This window comes from Salvelinus alpinus, chromosome 13 (assembly GCF_045679555.1).
Source record: "Salvelinus alpinus chromosome 13, SLU_Salpinus.1, whole genome shotgun sequence".
Classification (NCBI taxonomy): Eukaryota; Metazoa; Chordata; class Actinopteri; order Salmoniformes; family Salmonidae; genus Salvelinus; species Salvelinus alpinus.
The window spans coordinates 21605546-21623020 of record NC_092098.1 but is presented as its reverse complement, the minus strand read 5'-3'; the positions used below and the strand labels follow the sequence as shown (position 1 = coordinate 21623020).

General features: G+C 42.5%; 1 protein-coding gene across 1 annotated transcript; it reads left to right on the top strand.

Annotated features, from left to right (window-relative positions):
* The first annotated feature begins 589 nt into the window (after positions 1 to 589).
* Positions 590 to 16945, top strand: gnb2 (guanine nucleotide binding protein (G protein), beta polypeptide 2). The gene is made up of 10 exons (XM_071338560.1): positions 590 to 1436; positions 10166 to 10269; positions 10928 to 10966; positions 11109 to 11215; positions 11346 to 11409; positions 11822 to 11984; positions 12433 to 12499; positions 14857 to 15058; positions 15268 to 15484; positions 15742 to 16945. Exons 2-10 carry the CDS (start codon positions 10213 to 10215, stop codon positions 15846 to 15848), a joined length of 1023 nt encoding a protein of 340 aa, XP_071194661.1. The 5' UTR covers positions 590 to 1436; positions 10166 to 10212; the 3' UTR covers positions 15849 to 16945.
* Positions 16946 to 17475: the final 530 nt, after the last annotated feature.

The window sequence follows — 17475 nt, the reverse complement described above, 5'->3', positions numbered from 1 at the left end:
AATAAAGCAAAAGTTTAAAAAAAAATGTGACAGACAGATGATTTCGAAATGAGCGGATTACTCCCTATCATGAATATAAAACCATGGCTTGATAAAACCCCAGCAGCTCTCACCAGCTTATGGCCTTGCACTTTCTCTCTCACAGACACACATCTGCTAATTATAAAAATAATTAAAGGAACCCTTAGTTACATCTCCAGAGTAATTAGGTTACTCTGAGGTATTAATTACACAAGTAGTTTAATCAAAAAGTGAAGGGGAAGAAGTAAGAAATCTGCTATACTGAGTGATGAGTTGAGGCCCATTGGAGCAACTTCAACAGTTATTTGGTTCTTGGTGGGTGGGCAGTCATTTTCCTGTAGGCTAGTGGAAGTAGTTAACGCTATAAGCGCACACTGCACCGAGGGATAGTCTGATTAGTCAATAACTACGACGCGAAAGAGTTATCATAGAGTAGACAAACGCGACCCTGTGATGATCTAAATCTGCAGTAGACCGAGGACCTTCTGACAGTCCTCCCACCCGTATCCAGTAAGACACCAGAGGGGGGTTCTAAAATGGTACAGCCCGAAATGGGTGTGGTTGAATCGTGTTTATGAGATCTAACGTTAGCAAGCGCAGATTTAATCTGAAACTACGTTATTGTGTGAGATGTATTAGAATTCTGCAATTTAGAGATAAAAATAAAATAACACCTCATGTGAATATATATTATTGCATGCTATTATTTTATTTATTTATTTGTGTACCGATGGGTGGGTTTCCTGTACCTCCGGCAAGATAGCCCTTTTTAAATTGTATTTATATTTTTCTCTCAAGAGCTTAAGCCTGTGTTTTGCAATTTATTTAATAATTCATTTTTGACGAGGAGGCGGCGGTCATTACGAAGCGAGGGAGTGAGAGGAGAGAGGGAGGAGGAAGAGATCCGCGAACTAGCAAGGGAGGAAGGAAGCGAGGATCACGAAAAATACAATCAAGAGAAAAGCGGAGTATAGAAAACCCATTTATTAATTTCATAAGGTTCAGTGCATTTTCTTTGATGCGTGGACAGACGGCAATTGTGTTCAACTCGCTCCAACAAAGATGTTTTCGAGTTTATGAAGGTCTCGGGCGTAGAAAGGCAAACCATTCTGAAGAGGAAACGGGAACACAACAGCAGATCTCATCTTTTCAAGAGGTCCAATCAAACGGAGATATGGTGTCTCTGTACTTCGATCTTTAATATTTATTTGTACAGCCTACATTGGAGATACTCTGAGCAAGAATCTAGAAGAAAAGGAGCAGAGAGGATATTGAAAATATCTACATATTTTTGTCCCTATTTCGTTTTCTAAAGAAAAAAGGGGACAATAAACACCCCCAGCCTTTTTGAAACATTGCATCCAGATATTATTTCGAGAAAGACCAGCAACCTCATCGGAAGCATTAACTAACAGGTAGCCATCCATTATAAAATGCTGTCAGAATTGTCTTGGATGTAAGATGGCTGGATGATGATGGGCCTATTCATGACTATGCTCATCATTTCGATGAAATTGTTTTTCATCTGTATTTTTTGGTAAATATATACATATGGACAAACATGCCCACTGTACAAATTGTTTTATATCTGCATATAGCATAACTTGCTGTACATTATTACGATAACCTATATTAATAGACAACCCCTTAAGCGTTTGCATATTTAGCGGCTTGGAAAAATGCCAGGGTTGCCAGGGTGTCAGTGCCATTAACCGTGAATGCCCATGGCTCACTGCTGTAATAATCGAATTATGGCCTTAAATTCATCAAGTAACTGCTACATATGTCAAGTAGCTCTATACATTTGTGGGTAGCCTAGGCTACTGTTGCTTGCAGTGAGGGAGTAGCCGTCTGAGTTGCGCCGCAAGGCCGATGTAGGCAACCTATTTGTTGATCAGGGAGGGCTGTGTTACAGTGTCTATGCTGCTATCTGACCTTAAAATGGATTTCACATTCAATGCAAGGAATTTGTTTAGAATTCTAGAAAATTATACCGAACATCAATCCAATAACGCTAATATAATGTGCTTAATATGAGTTTACCAGTCGTGGTTCTCTGTGAAATATCAACCGAATAGACCAGTAGGCCTATCATTTACTGTGCATGAACATAAGGGGTGTGGCCACATTGTCATTTTGCATAATTCTTCTAAATCAGAAGCATGTCTTTGACCCATAGTTTAGGTCAATTATCATTGGTTATCTCTTGTCTTTGAGAAAAGGCTTAAAGAGCTATTATGGTTACATTTTAGCCCACATATTCTAAGCACTGGACACGTGGGTTGTTCGGTACAATATATCATCATCACTATTCAGCAGTGTTCCATCATCAGGCCTTCTGTAACAATCTGTCTCTTTGTGATGGGCGTACAGGGCCCTGCGCACATGTGGATTGGAATAAGATTGGCTACAGCAGCACCATTTTAACAATTATTACATATACAGATTAAAGTGAGCGTTAAAATATAGCATTCCATTCCCAGAGAATTCATTAGAGGAACTGTGTGGAACACATCCTGGCCTAGATGGGGCACTTTAATATCTTGTCTGCTGTGTATTTTACAATTGTTGTACATCTGCAATAGGCCTACAACACTTATTTATGTAAATTATGCCTTCAGTCTACAGTATCAAGAACAACCTGTGCACCCCTGTATCCCCCCACACCTGAGTAGAGGTCCACAACCAGTTGTATTCAATAAGGAACATTTCATCCAGCCGTGCTCTGTGTTTTGTGTCCTTTTATACAGCTTTCTAAATGATTTTAACAGTGGACAAACACTTAAATTCTACCAGAAATCCTCTCATACAGTGATTTTCTTGCGGAAGGGTTAGGAACAGGAATTTGTGTCCAGACAACATGGGATTGGTTTGGTTACTACCTGATGAGGTGAATTGCATTGTGATAACAAAGTCCAAGAAATTTGATGATGTCAATGGGCGATTGCGTCTCATCACTTTTCATGATGCCCACTCCTCTCCTCTCCCACCCTGGTCTCTGGTGATGATGCACCACCACCACCCCCTTTAGTGCTTTATTGGCTAAATGAGCAGCTGTGCCAGGAGACTGGGACCCACTAATTTCCTCCTGTCGCCTTCCATTAGTGCTGTGTGATCCATCTGGTTGGAGGTTTCCCCCAGGGAACAATGACCCAGCTAATTGCTCGTCTCCCTAGCCTAGTAGATGGTGATGATGTGGATGTTTCTGGTTGTTTGTGCATGTGAAGTTGGAAGCCTTTAATAACAAACATGGAACATGTGATGTGAGTGTTAGGTAATGCTAACTAACTTTGACGCACTGGGATTAGAGGAATATATGCAAAATGTGAACACTACCTGTGATACTACCTGATACATGCAGTCTACAGTCTACTTGTGATACTACCTGATACATGCAGTCTACAGTCTACTTGTGATACTACCTGATACATGCAGTCTACAGTCTACTTGTGATACTACCTGATACATGCAGTGTACAGTCTACTTGTGATACTACCTGATACATGCAGTCTACAGTCTACTTGTGATACTACCTGATACATGCAGTCTACAGTCTACTTGTGATACTACCTGATACATGCAGTGTACAGTCTACTTGTGATACTACCTGATACATGCAGTCTACAGTCTACTTGTGATACTACCTGATACATGCAGTCTACAGTCTACTTGTGATACTACCTGATACATGCAGTCTACAGTCTACTTGTGATACTACCTGATACATGCAGTCTACAGTCTACTTGTGATACTACCTGATACAGGCAGTCTACAGTCTACTTGTGATACTACCTGATACAGGCAGTCTACCTGTCTGTGAAGGCATTTTCTTTGTTAATATCTGTGTTTTCCAAGTACCGTTGCACCGCCACCGACAGAGGTATGGTATTGACAGTGATGCAAATCTAATGTGCAAAACAGAGTAGAATGGTCAGAGGTATTTCATCGGTGTCTAACGGATTTGAATAGGCCCACCAACTCATGTAAATACTAGTGCCCAATTTGGGATAGAATTTGAATGTGAAACCTCTCTCGCTCTCGCTCTCGCTCTCTCTCTCTGGGTTGGATGTAGATGGGAGGATTACTTATTACCCCTGGGTCCAATTTCTAATTCCTTGTGCATGTGATCAAAAACACACCTATAGTGCTAAGCATGTTGATATGGAAGTGCATGGTACAGCAAATACTGTTTTGGTGAATTTAAAGTAGTGCTGCACACAAAATATAATACAAATAGGCCTACCATATTATTGTCAGTCACATTCAACTGTGAAAATCAAATTGTATTGGTCGCGTGGGCTTTATTTTGCAGGTGTAGCGAAATGCTTATGTATTTATTTCCAACAGTGCATTATACCTAACAAAACAATACACACAAATCCCAAAAATAAAGAAATTAAGAAATATCAGAACAAGCAATGTTGGAGTCTAGAATATTAATACGCTACATGACCAAATGTATGTGGACACCTGCTTGTCGAACATCTCGTTCCAAAATCATGGGCATTTGCTCCCCCCTTTGCTGCTAAAACAGCCTCCACTCTTCTGGGAAGGCTTTCCAGTAGATGTTGGAACATTGCTGTGGCGACTTGCTTCCATTCAGCCACAAGAGCATTAGTGAGGTCGGCCATTGATGTTGGGCGATTAGGCCTGGCTCAGAGTCGGCGTTCCAATTCATCCCAAATACGTTCAATGGGGTTTAGGTCAGGGTTCTGTACAGCCCAGTCAAGTTCTTTCACACCGATCTCGACAAACCATTTCCATATGGACTTCGCTTTGTGCACAGGGGCATTGTCATGCTGAAACATGAACGTGCTTTTCCCAAACTGTTGCCACAAAGTTGAAAGCATAGAATCGTCTAGAATGACATTGTATGCTGTAGTGTTAAGATTTCCCTTCACTGGAACTAAGGGGCCCAGGCCAAACCATAATAACAGCCCCAGACCATTATCCCCGGGCGCCGAAGACATGGATGGCGATTAAGGCAGCACCTCTCTGAATCAGAGGGGTTGGGTCAAATGTGGAAGACACATTTCAGTTGAATGCATCCTTTCCCTTTTCTCCTCCACCAAACTTTACAGTTGTCACTATGCATTTGGGCAGGTAGCATTCTCCTGTCATCTGCCAAACCCAGATTAGTCTGTCGGACTGCCAGATGGTGAAGCGTGATTCATCACTCCAGAGAACGCATTTCCACTGCTCCAGAGTCCAATGGCGGCGAGCTTTACACCACTCCAGCCAACGCTTGACATTGCGCATGGATGAAATTAGGCTTGTGTGCGGCTGCTCAGCCATGGAACCCCATTTCATGAAGCTCCCTGCTGACAGCTCTTGTGCTGACGTTGCTTCTAGAGGCAGTTTGGAACTCGGTAGTGAGTGTTGCAACCGAGGACAGATGATTTTTACACACTTCAGCACTTGACGGTTCTGTGAGCTTGTGTGGCCTACCACTTTGCGGCTGAGCCATTGTTGCTCCTAGACATTTCCACTTCACAATAACAGCACTTACAGTTGGCCGGGGCAGCTCTAGCAGGGTAGAAATGTGCCGAACTGATTTGTAGGAAAGGTGGAATGCTATGATGGTGCCACGTTGAAAGTCACTGAGCTCTTCAGTAAGGCCATTCTACTGCCAATGTTTGTCTATGGAGATTGCATGGCTGTGTGCTTGATTGTATACACCTGTCAGTAACGGGTGTGGCTAATTTGAAGGGGGTCAACACATACAACACATACTTTTGTATATATAGTGTATATATACAGCACCAGTCAACATTTTGGACACCTAATCATTCAAGGGTTTTTCTTTATTTTTTACTATTTTTTACATTGTATAATAATAGTGAAGACATCAAAACTATGAAATAACACACATGGAACCATGTAGTAACCAAAAAAGTGTTAAACAAATTAAAATATATTTTATATTTGAGATTCCATATGCCATGATGACAGCTTTGTACACTCTTGGCATTCTCTCAACCAGCTTCATGAGGTAGTCACCTGGAATGGATTTCAATTAACAGGTGTGCCTTTTTAAAAGTTACTTTGTGGAATTTATTTCCCTCTTAATGAATTTGAGCCAATCAGTTTTGTTGTGACAAGGTAGAGGTGGCATACAGAAGATAGCCCTATTTGGTAAAAGACCAAGTCCATATTATGGCAAGAACAGCTCAAATAAGCAATGAGAAACGACAGTCCATCATTACTTTAAGACATGAAGGTCAGTCAATCCGGAAAATGTCAAGAACTTTTAAAGTTTCTTCAATTGCAGTCGCAAAAACCATCAAGCCCAATAATGAAACTGGCTCTCATGAGGACCGCCACAGGAAAGGAAGACCCTGACTCGGACTCTCCTGCATAGGAAAAAGTTCATTAGAGTTAACTAGAAAATGCAGCCCAAATAAATGCTTCAGAGTTCAAGTAACAGACATCTCAACATCAACTGTTCAGAGGAGACTGCGTGAATCAGGCCTTCATGGTCTAATTGCTGCAAAGAAACCACTACTAAATGACACCAATAAGAAGAAGAGACTTGCTTGTGCCAAGAAACACGAGCAATGGACATTAGACCGGTGGAAATCTGTCCTTTTGGTCTGATGAGTCAGGTGAACGGATGATCTCCACGTGTAGTTCCTACCGTGAAGCATGGAGGAGATGGTGTGGGGGTGCTTTGCTGGTGACACTGTGTGTGATTTATTTTGAATTCAAGGCACACTTAACCAGCATGGCTACCACAGCATTCTGCAGCAATATGCCATCCCATCTGGTTTGTGCTTAGTGGGACTATCATTTGTTTTCAACAGGACAATGACCCAAAACACACCTCCAGGCTGTGTAAGGGCTATTTGACCAAGAAGAAGAGCGATGGAGTGCTGCATCAGATAACCTGGCCTCCACAATCACCCGACCTCAACCCAATTGAGATGGTTTGAGATGAATTGGATCGCAGAGTGAAGAAAAAGCAGCCAACAAGTGCTCAGCATTTGTGGCAACTCCTTCAAGACTGTTGGAAAAACATTCCTTAGGAAGGTGGTTGAGAGAATGCCCAGAGTGTGCAAGATGTCAAGGCAAAGGGTGGCTACTTTGAAGGATCTAAAATCTCAAATATATTTTGATTTGTTTAACAGTTTTGGTTACTACATGATTCCATATGTGTTATTTCATAGTTTTGATGTCTTCACTATTATTCTACAATGTAGAAAATATTTTTAAAAGACCTTGAATGAGAGCTCAAACATTTGACTGGTACTGTATATGTATATAATGGTGTGTACTGTAGAGAGTATGGACCGTATATGAATAGAAAAGACGTGTACAGCAGTAGTTATATAGGATGAGCCTTGACTAGAACACAGTATATACATATGACAGTAATGGTAACAATGTGATGGTAACAATATACAGTTGAAGTCGGAAGTTTACATACACTTAGGTTGGAGTCATTAAGACTCGTTTTTCAACCACTCAACAAATATCTTGTTAACCAACTATAGTTTTGGCTAGTCGGGTAGGACATCTACTTTGTGCATGACACAAGTAATTTTTCAACAATTGTTTACAGACAGATTATTTCACTTATAATTCACTGTATCACAATTCCAGTGGGTCAGAAGTTTACATACACTAAGTTGACTGTGCCTTTAAACAGCTTGGAAAATTCCAGAAAACAATGTGGCTTTAGAAGCTTCTGATAGGCTAATTGACATAATTTGAGTCAATCGGAGGTGTACCTGTGGATTTATTTCAAGGCCTACCTTCAAACTCAGTGCCTCTTTGCTTAACATCATGGGAAAATAAAAAGAAATCAGCCAAGACCTCAGAAGAAAATGGTAGACCTCCACAAGTCTGGTTCATCCTTGGGAGCAATTTCCAAATGCCTGAAGGTACCACGTTCATCTGTATAAACAATAGTATGCAAGTATAAACACCATGGGGCCACGCAGCCGTCATACCGCTCAGGAAAGAGACGCATTCTGTCTCCTAGAGATTAATGTACTTTGGTGCGAAAAGTGCAAATCAATCCCAGAACAACAGCAAAGGACCTTGTGAAGATGCTGGAGACAACAGATACAAAAGTATCTTTATCCACAGTAAAACGAGACCTATATCGACATAACCTGAAAGGCCGCTCAGAAAGGCCGATTGTACTTTTTAGAGAAATGTCCTCTGGTCTTATGAAACAAAAATAGAACTGTTTGGCCATAATGACCATGTTTGGAGGAAAAAGGGGGAGGCTTACAAGCCGAAGAACACCATCCCAACCTTGAAGCACGGGGGTGGCAGCATCATGTTGTGGGGGTGCTTTGCTGCAGGAGAGACTGGTGCACTTCACAAAATAGGTGGCATTATGAGGAGGGAAAATTATGTGGATAGTTTGAATCAACATCTCAAGACATCAGTCAAGAAGTTAAAGCTAGGTCACAAATGGGTCTTCCAAATGGACAATGACCCCAAGCATACTTCTAAAGTTGTGGCAAAATGGCTTAAGGACAACAAAGTCAAGGTATTGGAGTGGCCATCACAAAGCCCTGACCTCAATCCCATAGAAAATTTGTGGGCATAACTGATAAAGCATGTGCGAGCAAGGAGGCCTACAAACCTGATTACGCTACACCAGCTCTGTCAGGAGGAATGGGCCAAAATTTACCCAACTTATTGTGGGAAGCTTGTGGAAGGCTACCTGAAACGTTGACCCAAGTTCAAGAATTTGAAGGCAATGCTACCAGATACTAATTGAGTGTATGTAAACTTCTGACCCACTGGGAATGGGATGAAAGAAATAAAAGGTGAAATAAATCATTCTCTACTATTATTCTGACATTTCACATTCTTAAAATAAAGTGGTGATTCTAACTGACCTAAGACAGGGAATTTTTACTAGTATTAAATGTCAGGAATTGTGAAAAACTGAGTTTAAATGTATTTGGTTAAGGTGTATGTAAACTTCCGACTTCAACTGCTGGTCTATTGCAGTTTTTCCCAAACGCGATCCTGTGACGCTGTGTAGTGCTAGGATAACAACCAGAACGTGCACCCCTTGGGGTCCCCAGGACCGAGTTTTGGAAACGCGTGTCTAACGGGGGAAAAATGTAGTAATTTGGAAATGTAGTATGTTATAATGCTAGTATCAGCCATTTTCAAGAGGATATTTCACTAGGTGATCCAGATCCTGCTGTAAAATAGTTTTCAGAGCACAGTATGCCTTCATTTTGTAAATGTAATGTGTGAACAACATAGATCACTAGTACGTGAGGCTATTAAAGAGAGAAACATTAGTTTTGATACGGCAGATTGAACAAATTGACATTTTGTGTCTACCAGAATCGACCATAATCGTTGGAATGTTGAATCATTAACAAGTCGTTGTAAAAATATAGTAAGAAACAGGCAATAACATGGTAATTATGGAAATATTCCACTGCCAAATTCCTTGAATGATAGCTATGCTAAATAGAGATTCAAAACTGCTTTAAGAACACAACAAACACACACATTTTGTTCAATGTGTCTGTAATAAATAATAAATGCTGCATGCAGTAATCCTAATCTTGTTTCTGTGCGTTAAGTCATTTGTGGATATCAAAGAGAGCCCATTAAATGATGAAGCGCTTTCTCAGATTATACCAGATTAGAGATTATTCTCCACTGTTAAACCAGACAAGGCTGTACAACCATAAACATACAGATTACAAGCTTTCCATATTTTACATGTGCTATGTTGGTAAACCATGCGCTTAAAATACTGAATTAAGTATTATTTTACAGTTTATATACCCAATTTACTCAATCTAGCTGCCGCTCTGCAGCCATGTTTGTGATGGTGTAAAACAACTATCCTCCGGGTGAAATATGCCAAAATGATTATGATCAGATCACACCCATTGATCAGGTTGAGACCAGCAGAGGACCACAAGACCTCTGATGTAGTTTGAGTCAATTACTCACCATGATAACACTGCAATCAAATTATTCAACCTGATACGCATGCTATGTCATGACCAAACATAGCACATATTACATTACAAGCGGGATGATTGGTTTGTTCTGACGCAGGCACTGTCCATCATTCTATTTTGACGTTTCTTCTCTTGGACGGTTTTAAGTTTCACTTCTCATCCTGTTTTCCATCCTTTGTTCCCACCAGGTGACTGTTTGAGTGACAGAGGATATCGACGAGGCCAGGGATCCAAAATGAGCGAGCTGGAGCAGCTGCGTCAGGAGGCGGAACAACTTAGGAACCAGATAAGAGTATGGCCGCGTTCTCCTGCTCACACGTTGCATGCATCAACCAATGGTTGCGTGTCTTATCAACTGTGCACTGCAGTCGGGCACTAGATTACCATAACATATGATGTCGTTAGCTGACACATAAAATACCTATCCAGGCGAAGTAAGATCAGGCATGCGTCAGCAACGTCTGAGCAGCGGAACACGACCCAAGCGTTGTAGAGAGACTGCGTTTACACAGGCAGCCCAATTGTGATCTTTTTTTGCTAATTGATCTTTTGACCAATCAGTTCAGCTCTTTTGCCCATAATTGGGCAAAAGATCAGAATTGGTGTGCCTGAGTAAACGCAGCCAGAATGTCACTGATCTGGGCCCACATTTACAAAGTCCCAGAGCCTTGGAGTGCTGATCTAGGATCAGTTTTACCTTTTACTGTAGATCATAAAGAATGAGATTACAGGATATGGACAGAAGGACCTGAACCTAGATCAGCAGTCCTACTCTGATGCTTTATGATCTCAAATAAAGCAGTAAAACCATTGGGTTTAGGAGAGAAGGGGGTTGGTGGAAAAGGTAGTTGGCCTAATGAACCATATGGAGAGGTGGGAGGTTGACCTGGGTAAGATTGAGGGAGAGTGCTAATGCTTGTCTAACCACTCTCTGTTTCTCTGTCTCTTAGGATGCCAGGAAAGCATGTGGGGACTCAACCCTAACACAGGTAAGTAGCACACATGCCCACATAAAAGACACCATGATTATAACCGACATACAATATAGCCTACAGTACATTACATTGCCACATTAACCCTGTGATGAACTTGTCTTCACAATACTTTTCTGTGTGTTTGTGTGTCAACCAGATAACAGCAGGTCTGGATCCAGTGGGGAGGATTCAGATGCGGACGAGGCGCACTCTCCGTGGCCACCTGGCTAAGATCTATGCCATGCACTGGGGCACAGACTCTAGGTGGGTGTAACGTTATGCCAACCCCTTAGGGGGCTTGTCCCTCTCTCTTCACACTCTCACTCATGGTGGTACAAGCTGTGCTTGTTTTGAGTAGGTATAATACAATGGTTCTACCTCTTTGTCTCCGCAGGCTCCTGGTCAGCGCCTCTCAAGATGGAAAACTGATCATCTGGGACAGCTACACCACTAACAAGGTGAGAGCTGCACCCAAATAACAATAATAACAACAACAATCTCCACGAGGCCTGACTAGGTTGCCTCACTGTCTGCCTTCAGGAATTGGAAGTTAAATGGGAGCATACTAAAGACCTTCCTTTACTAGGAATGTGTGTTTGACTCATCTCATAATCTGCTTACATCATAACCACCCAGAGTCACTTTGACATTCAAACATTGTAAATGACATTATGCAACGGCACCCAGAAAAGACCCCCACATTTCAGTATAGGGGAAGCACAATGGACTATTATTGTGCTACTTCTGCTCTGTCTGGATTTGGACTTGGAGCAGGACTCATGCCTGGCCCCAGTTGTGATGCTACTGTCCTTCTCCATGGCCATGCCTTTATTCTGTGACGCAGTGACCAACTCTTATCCCCCCCTCCAGATGCATGCTATCCCCCTGCGCTCCTCCTGGGTGATGACCTGTGCGTATGCCCCCTCTGGTAACTACGTGGCCTGTGGAGGTCTGGACAACATCTGTTCCATCTACTGCTTGAAGACCCGTGAGGGCAACGTCAGGGTCAGCAGGGAATTACCTGGACACACAGGTGAAGAAGCACTTCTGCACAAATACCTATGTGACAAAAAGCTTGAGGGATTTTGTGTTAATTTTCCTTTGAGAAACCATGGAAGTGTCTTCGCTAGGTTATGTGATTTTATTTGAACCTCCCTGACTCTTAACTTCCCCTGTGGCACTACATATGGTTGTGTATGCAGTTCAGTTGTGTATTCCTGCCTGTCCCCTGTCCCTCGGTGAGCCCCAGGTTCCAAACAAGGATGACATTAATTCACATGGCTAATTAGTCACAGGGCAACACAATTATAACGACCTGAGACAGAATGTCCCTTAGCTGCGTTACAGTGCTAGCTCACCTGTGGCTTCAAATGAGTCACATTCTGTAGCATACGTATTGTTGTAGTTAAGTCTCTGTAGGAGTAACATGCATTGATATGCTGCAGTCAGTGTTCTAATATATGTTTTTATTTGTGCTACAGGTTACCTGTCCTGTTGCCGTTTCATCGATGACAATCAAATCATCACAAGCTCAGGAGACACTACCTGGTGAGTCCTGATGGATTAGTTACCAAGGCTGATGGAGAATGCAAATATAAATATACTATACCTCCCACATTTTAGCGTCCCCCCTCGTGACAGCGAAGATACTTATTTTTTTAATTTAAAGTTAATTTCCTGCAATTCCTACACATTTTGCCATAGGGTAGAGGAAGTTGTTTACAGTTTTTATATGATAACTGATGATCAATTAGTCCCACCACAGTTTGTAATTCAACCATGCTTACTACAAGTTTAGATAGATTGGTAAATTAGTCTAGCGGCCAGCTAAAAGTGTTTTGCTGACATGGGCTAATTGCGCATGGCCACAACCACATGTCCCAATTGCACCTTGTGTATTCTATTATTCTAACTCTCAACAGTAAGTTGAGACCCCGACCTGAGTTCCAAAAAAGATATAGAGTACCAGTCAAAAGTTGGGACACACCTACTCATTCCCGGGTTTTTTCTTTATTTGTACTATTTTCTACATTGTAGAATAATAGTGAAGACATCATATAAATATATTTTGATATGTTTAACACTTTTTTTGGTTACTACATGATTCCATATGTGTTATTTCATAGATTTGATGTCTCCACTATTATTCTACAATGTAAAAATAAAGAGAAACCCTTGAATGAGTAGGTGTGTCCAAACTTTTGACTGGTACTGTATATACACTGCTCAAAAAAATAAAGGGAACACTTAAACAACACAATGTAACTCCAAGTCAATCACACTTCTGTAAAATCAAACTGTCCACTTATGAAGCAACACTGATTGACAATAAATTTCACATGCTGTTGTGCAAATGGAATAGACAAAAGGTGGAAATTCTAGGCAATTAGCAAGACACCCCCAATAAAGGAGTGGTTCTGCAGGTGGTGACCACAGACCACTTCTCAGTTCCTATGCTTCCTGGCTGATGTTTTGGTCACTTTTGAATGCTGGCGGTGCTCTCACTCTCTCACTCTCACGGAGTCTACAACCCACACAAGTGGCTCAGGTAGTGCAGCTCATCCAGGATGGCACATCAATGCGAGCTGTGGCAAGAAGGTTTGCTGTGTCTGTCAGCGTAGTGTCCAGAGCATGGAGGCGCTACCAGGAGACAGGCCAGTACATCAGGAGACGTGGAGGAGGCCGTAGGAGGGCAACAACCCAGCAGCAGGACCACTACCTCCGCCTTTGAGCAGGAGGAGCACTGCCAGAGCCCTGCAAAATGACCTCCAGCAGGCCACAAATGTGCATGTGTCAGCATATGGTCTCACAAGGGCTCTGAGGATCTCATCTCGGTACCTAATGGCAGTCAGGCTACCTCTGGCGAGCACATGGAGGGCTGTGCGGCCCCACAAAGAAATGCCACCCCACACCATGACTGACCCACCGCCAAACCGGTCATGCTGGAGGATGTTGCAGGCAGCAGAACGTTCTCCACGGCGTCTCCAGACTCTGTCACGTCTGTCACATGTGCTCATGTGCTCAGTGTGAACCTGCTTTCATCTGTGAAGAGCACAGGGCGCCAGTGGCGAATTTGCCAATCTTGGTGTTCTCTGGCAAATGCCAAACGTCCTGCACGGTGTTGGGCTGTAAGCACAACCCCCACCTGTGGACGTCGGGGCCTTATACCACCCTCATGGAGTCTGTTTCTGACCGTTTGAGCAGACACATGCACATTTGTGGCCTGCTGGAGGTCATTTTGCAGGGCTCTGGCAGTGCTCCTCCTGCTCAAAGGCGGAGGTAGCGGTCCTGCTGCTGGGTTGTTGCCCTCCTACGGCCTCCTCCACGTCTCCTGATGTACTGGCCTGTCTCCTGGTAGCGCCTCCATGCTCTGGACACTACGCTGACAGACACAGCAAACCTTCTTGCCACAGTTCGCATTGATGTGCCATCCTGGATGAGCTGCACTACCTGAGCCACTTGTGTGGGTTGTAGACTCCGTCTCATGCTACCACTAGAGTGAGAGCACCGCCAGCATTCAAAAGTGACCAAAACATCAGCCAGGAAGCATAGGAACTGAGAAGTGGTCTGTGGTCACCACCTGCAGAATCACTCCTTTATTGGGGGTGTCTTGCTAATTGCCTATAATTTCCACCTTTGTCTATTCCATTTGCACAACAGCATGTGAAATTTATTGTCAATCAGTGTTGCTTCCTAAGTGGACAGTTTGATTTCACAGAAGTGTGATTGACTTGGAGTTACATTGTGTTGTTTAAGTGTTCCCTTTATTTTTTTGAGCAGTGTATTTTCTTAGTGTGAAATTGGTCTATACTGGTACTAGCTATGAGCTAACCCAAACTTACACTTAAAATGGTCTAATAACAGTTGTTAAATCCAGTGGGTCCCTGTTCTGTTCTCTCCCCCAGTGCGCTGTGGGACATCGAGACCAGCCAGCAGACCACAGTGTTTTCGGGCCACAGTGGTGACGTCATGAGCCTGTCTCTGTCCCCAGACTTCCGCACCTTTGTGTCCGGAGCCTGTGACGCCTCCATTAAGCTGTGGGACATCAGGGACAGCATGTGCCGACAGACGTTCACGGGCCATGAGTCTGACATCAACGCAGTCTGTGTGAGTGTGCTGACAAGCTGGGGGCCACTGGTGACCTGCTTTCTGGTTCATGTCATGGCATTAAGCCAGGATACCATAGACATGTCACTGTTCCCAAAGTCCTTCATGTTAGCTGCACTAGCTAATGCTTAGTGTTTCATGTACCTAATGCTAGGTGCATGGCCAGCTGATCTACCATGTCTGTCCCTCCCTCTCTTTTTCTTTCCCAGTTCTTTCCCAACGGCAGCGCCTTTGCCACCGGCTCCGACGACGCCACCTGCAGGCTGTTTGACCTGCGCGCTGACCAGGAGCTCAGCCTGTACTCTCACGACAACATCATCTGTGGCATCACCTCCGTGGCCTTCTCCAGATCCGGACGGCTGCTGCTGGCCGGCTACGACGACTTCAACTGCAACATCTGGGACGCCATGAAGGGAGATCGAGCAGGTCAGTGGAGTAGGAGGGAGTGGCTGTCATTTAGGTGGCAGCCATTGTTGTTTCTGACTATTCATCAGACCCATGACTGATAACTGAAAAGACAATGGTATATCTTCAGATTGTATTGCAATGTTAGACTTCAATTCATAAGCTGATCTCAGTAAAGTTTAATTCAACTCTCCACTAAGGGATATTGTTAGATGGGGTAATGATAAGATGGCTAACTATGACACCTGATGACATTTGTTTGTCCCTCTCTGTGTCAGGAGTGTTAGCTGGCCATGACAATCGTGTGAGTTGTCTAGGCGTGACTGATGATGGCATGGCGGTGGCCACTGGGTCCTGGGACAGCTTCCTCAAGATCTGGAACTGACAAGTTACCTGAGCCATGCGTGCACGCACACACACACACACACACACTATTGATCATACAAAGTATTCACATCTCACATTTTGGTACACATAGTTTGCACACTGTATTCACACTGTACGTAAAGATGTACACATACACATTGAAACATTGTACATAATATATATATAACGCCAATTAGGTATGAGTTTACACAGACACACACGCCACTTGCAATTTGACATGTTACCAATCCCATTGTATGCAGGAAGAGTCCACCAGAATTACAAACAAATGCCAACACTACCCACAACTGATATGTACACAGCACACACTCGAGTACCATATGTCATTGGAACCACCGTAAAAGACGTGACCAAATTCAATAAAATCCTCACATCTGCTAAACTAAAACACACACACACATATACAGTACATGTTTATTTCTGAGAGAAACTATCCCTTGAGCTAAATGGGGGAGAGGTAGTTATTGGACAATTCTGTTTTTGGTTTGTTTACTCAGAAGTCCCAAATATCCCTAAAATGGATTTTCTGTGCTACAGTAGATTTGTGTGTCTCTGTGACAGGGTGAAAAAAGTGACAGTAGAGGGAATAGAGTGATGGGCTGGAAAAGCAAGAGAATAAGTGAATCCATTAACACTCAAGAGACTACAGACAGGGAGATAGAGAACCGACTTTCCACAGTGACACTGTTCAAGGAAAATCAAGATAAATCATCAATTCTTAAAGTTTCTCCTGGCTCAAACAAAATGCTATCATGTAGTTACTGTTTTTATAGATATGTACACCCACATAAGTAAATGATAGTTTTGATGTTTTTGTTGTATTAATTTTTTTTTTTTTTTACGCTTATTTTATTCATGTTTTCCCTGTGTGCCTCAGATACACTTTAAGGATAATTAATAGAGAATAATGAAATTAAACTAAATGAAATCAATAAAATGAGAGATTCATAAGATGAGAAAAAAATGGATTATCAAGAGACAACTCTCAAATAAGCAGGGGCAATATTCATACTTTGACTTTGTCAATATATTATGTCAACTTTATGATGGTATACATTGTACATACTATTAATAAATACACGTAGCCTCTTGCCAGTTTCGGCCAGTTGTGTATACTTCTTTTTTTTTAGCATTGTGTTTTAAATGATGCATGCTAGTTTAAGGGAGATATGGGGATCATGTTTAGCACAAAACACATTTTTTAAATGCTTTGATGAACCAATTTGAACCTTTATGAAACCTACCTGATGTCCAGATTTCTGCTCCAGTTTCTAAACAAACTACTTACTACAAACTGATTCATAATATAGTGTCAGGTCATTTTTTAGAATAGTCAGATGTATTCATGAAAATCATGGCTTGTATACCGATTCTCTACCCTTCTTCCAGGAGCGTACACCTGTTCACTCCCACAGATGGATTGGATTGGTGCATGCAAGACCAAGGGAGTTCACCATGTTCTTTACACCAGTCTATTCCCTTTAATTCCACAAGGGGGAGTGTACATGTTCACTTCAGGGATATGGTTGATTAGCACTGTTTCCCAAACTGTCCTGGGGCACACCCCTGGGTGCACGTTTAGTTTTGTGCCTGAGCACTACACAGCTGATTCAAATCACCAACAC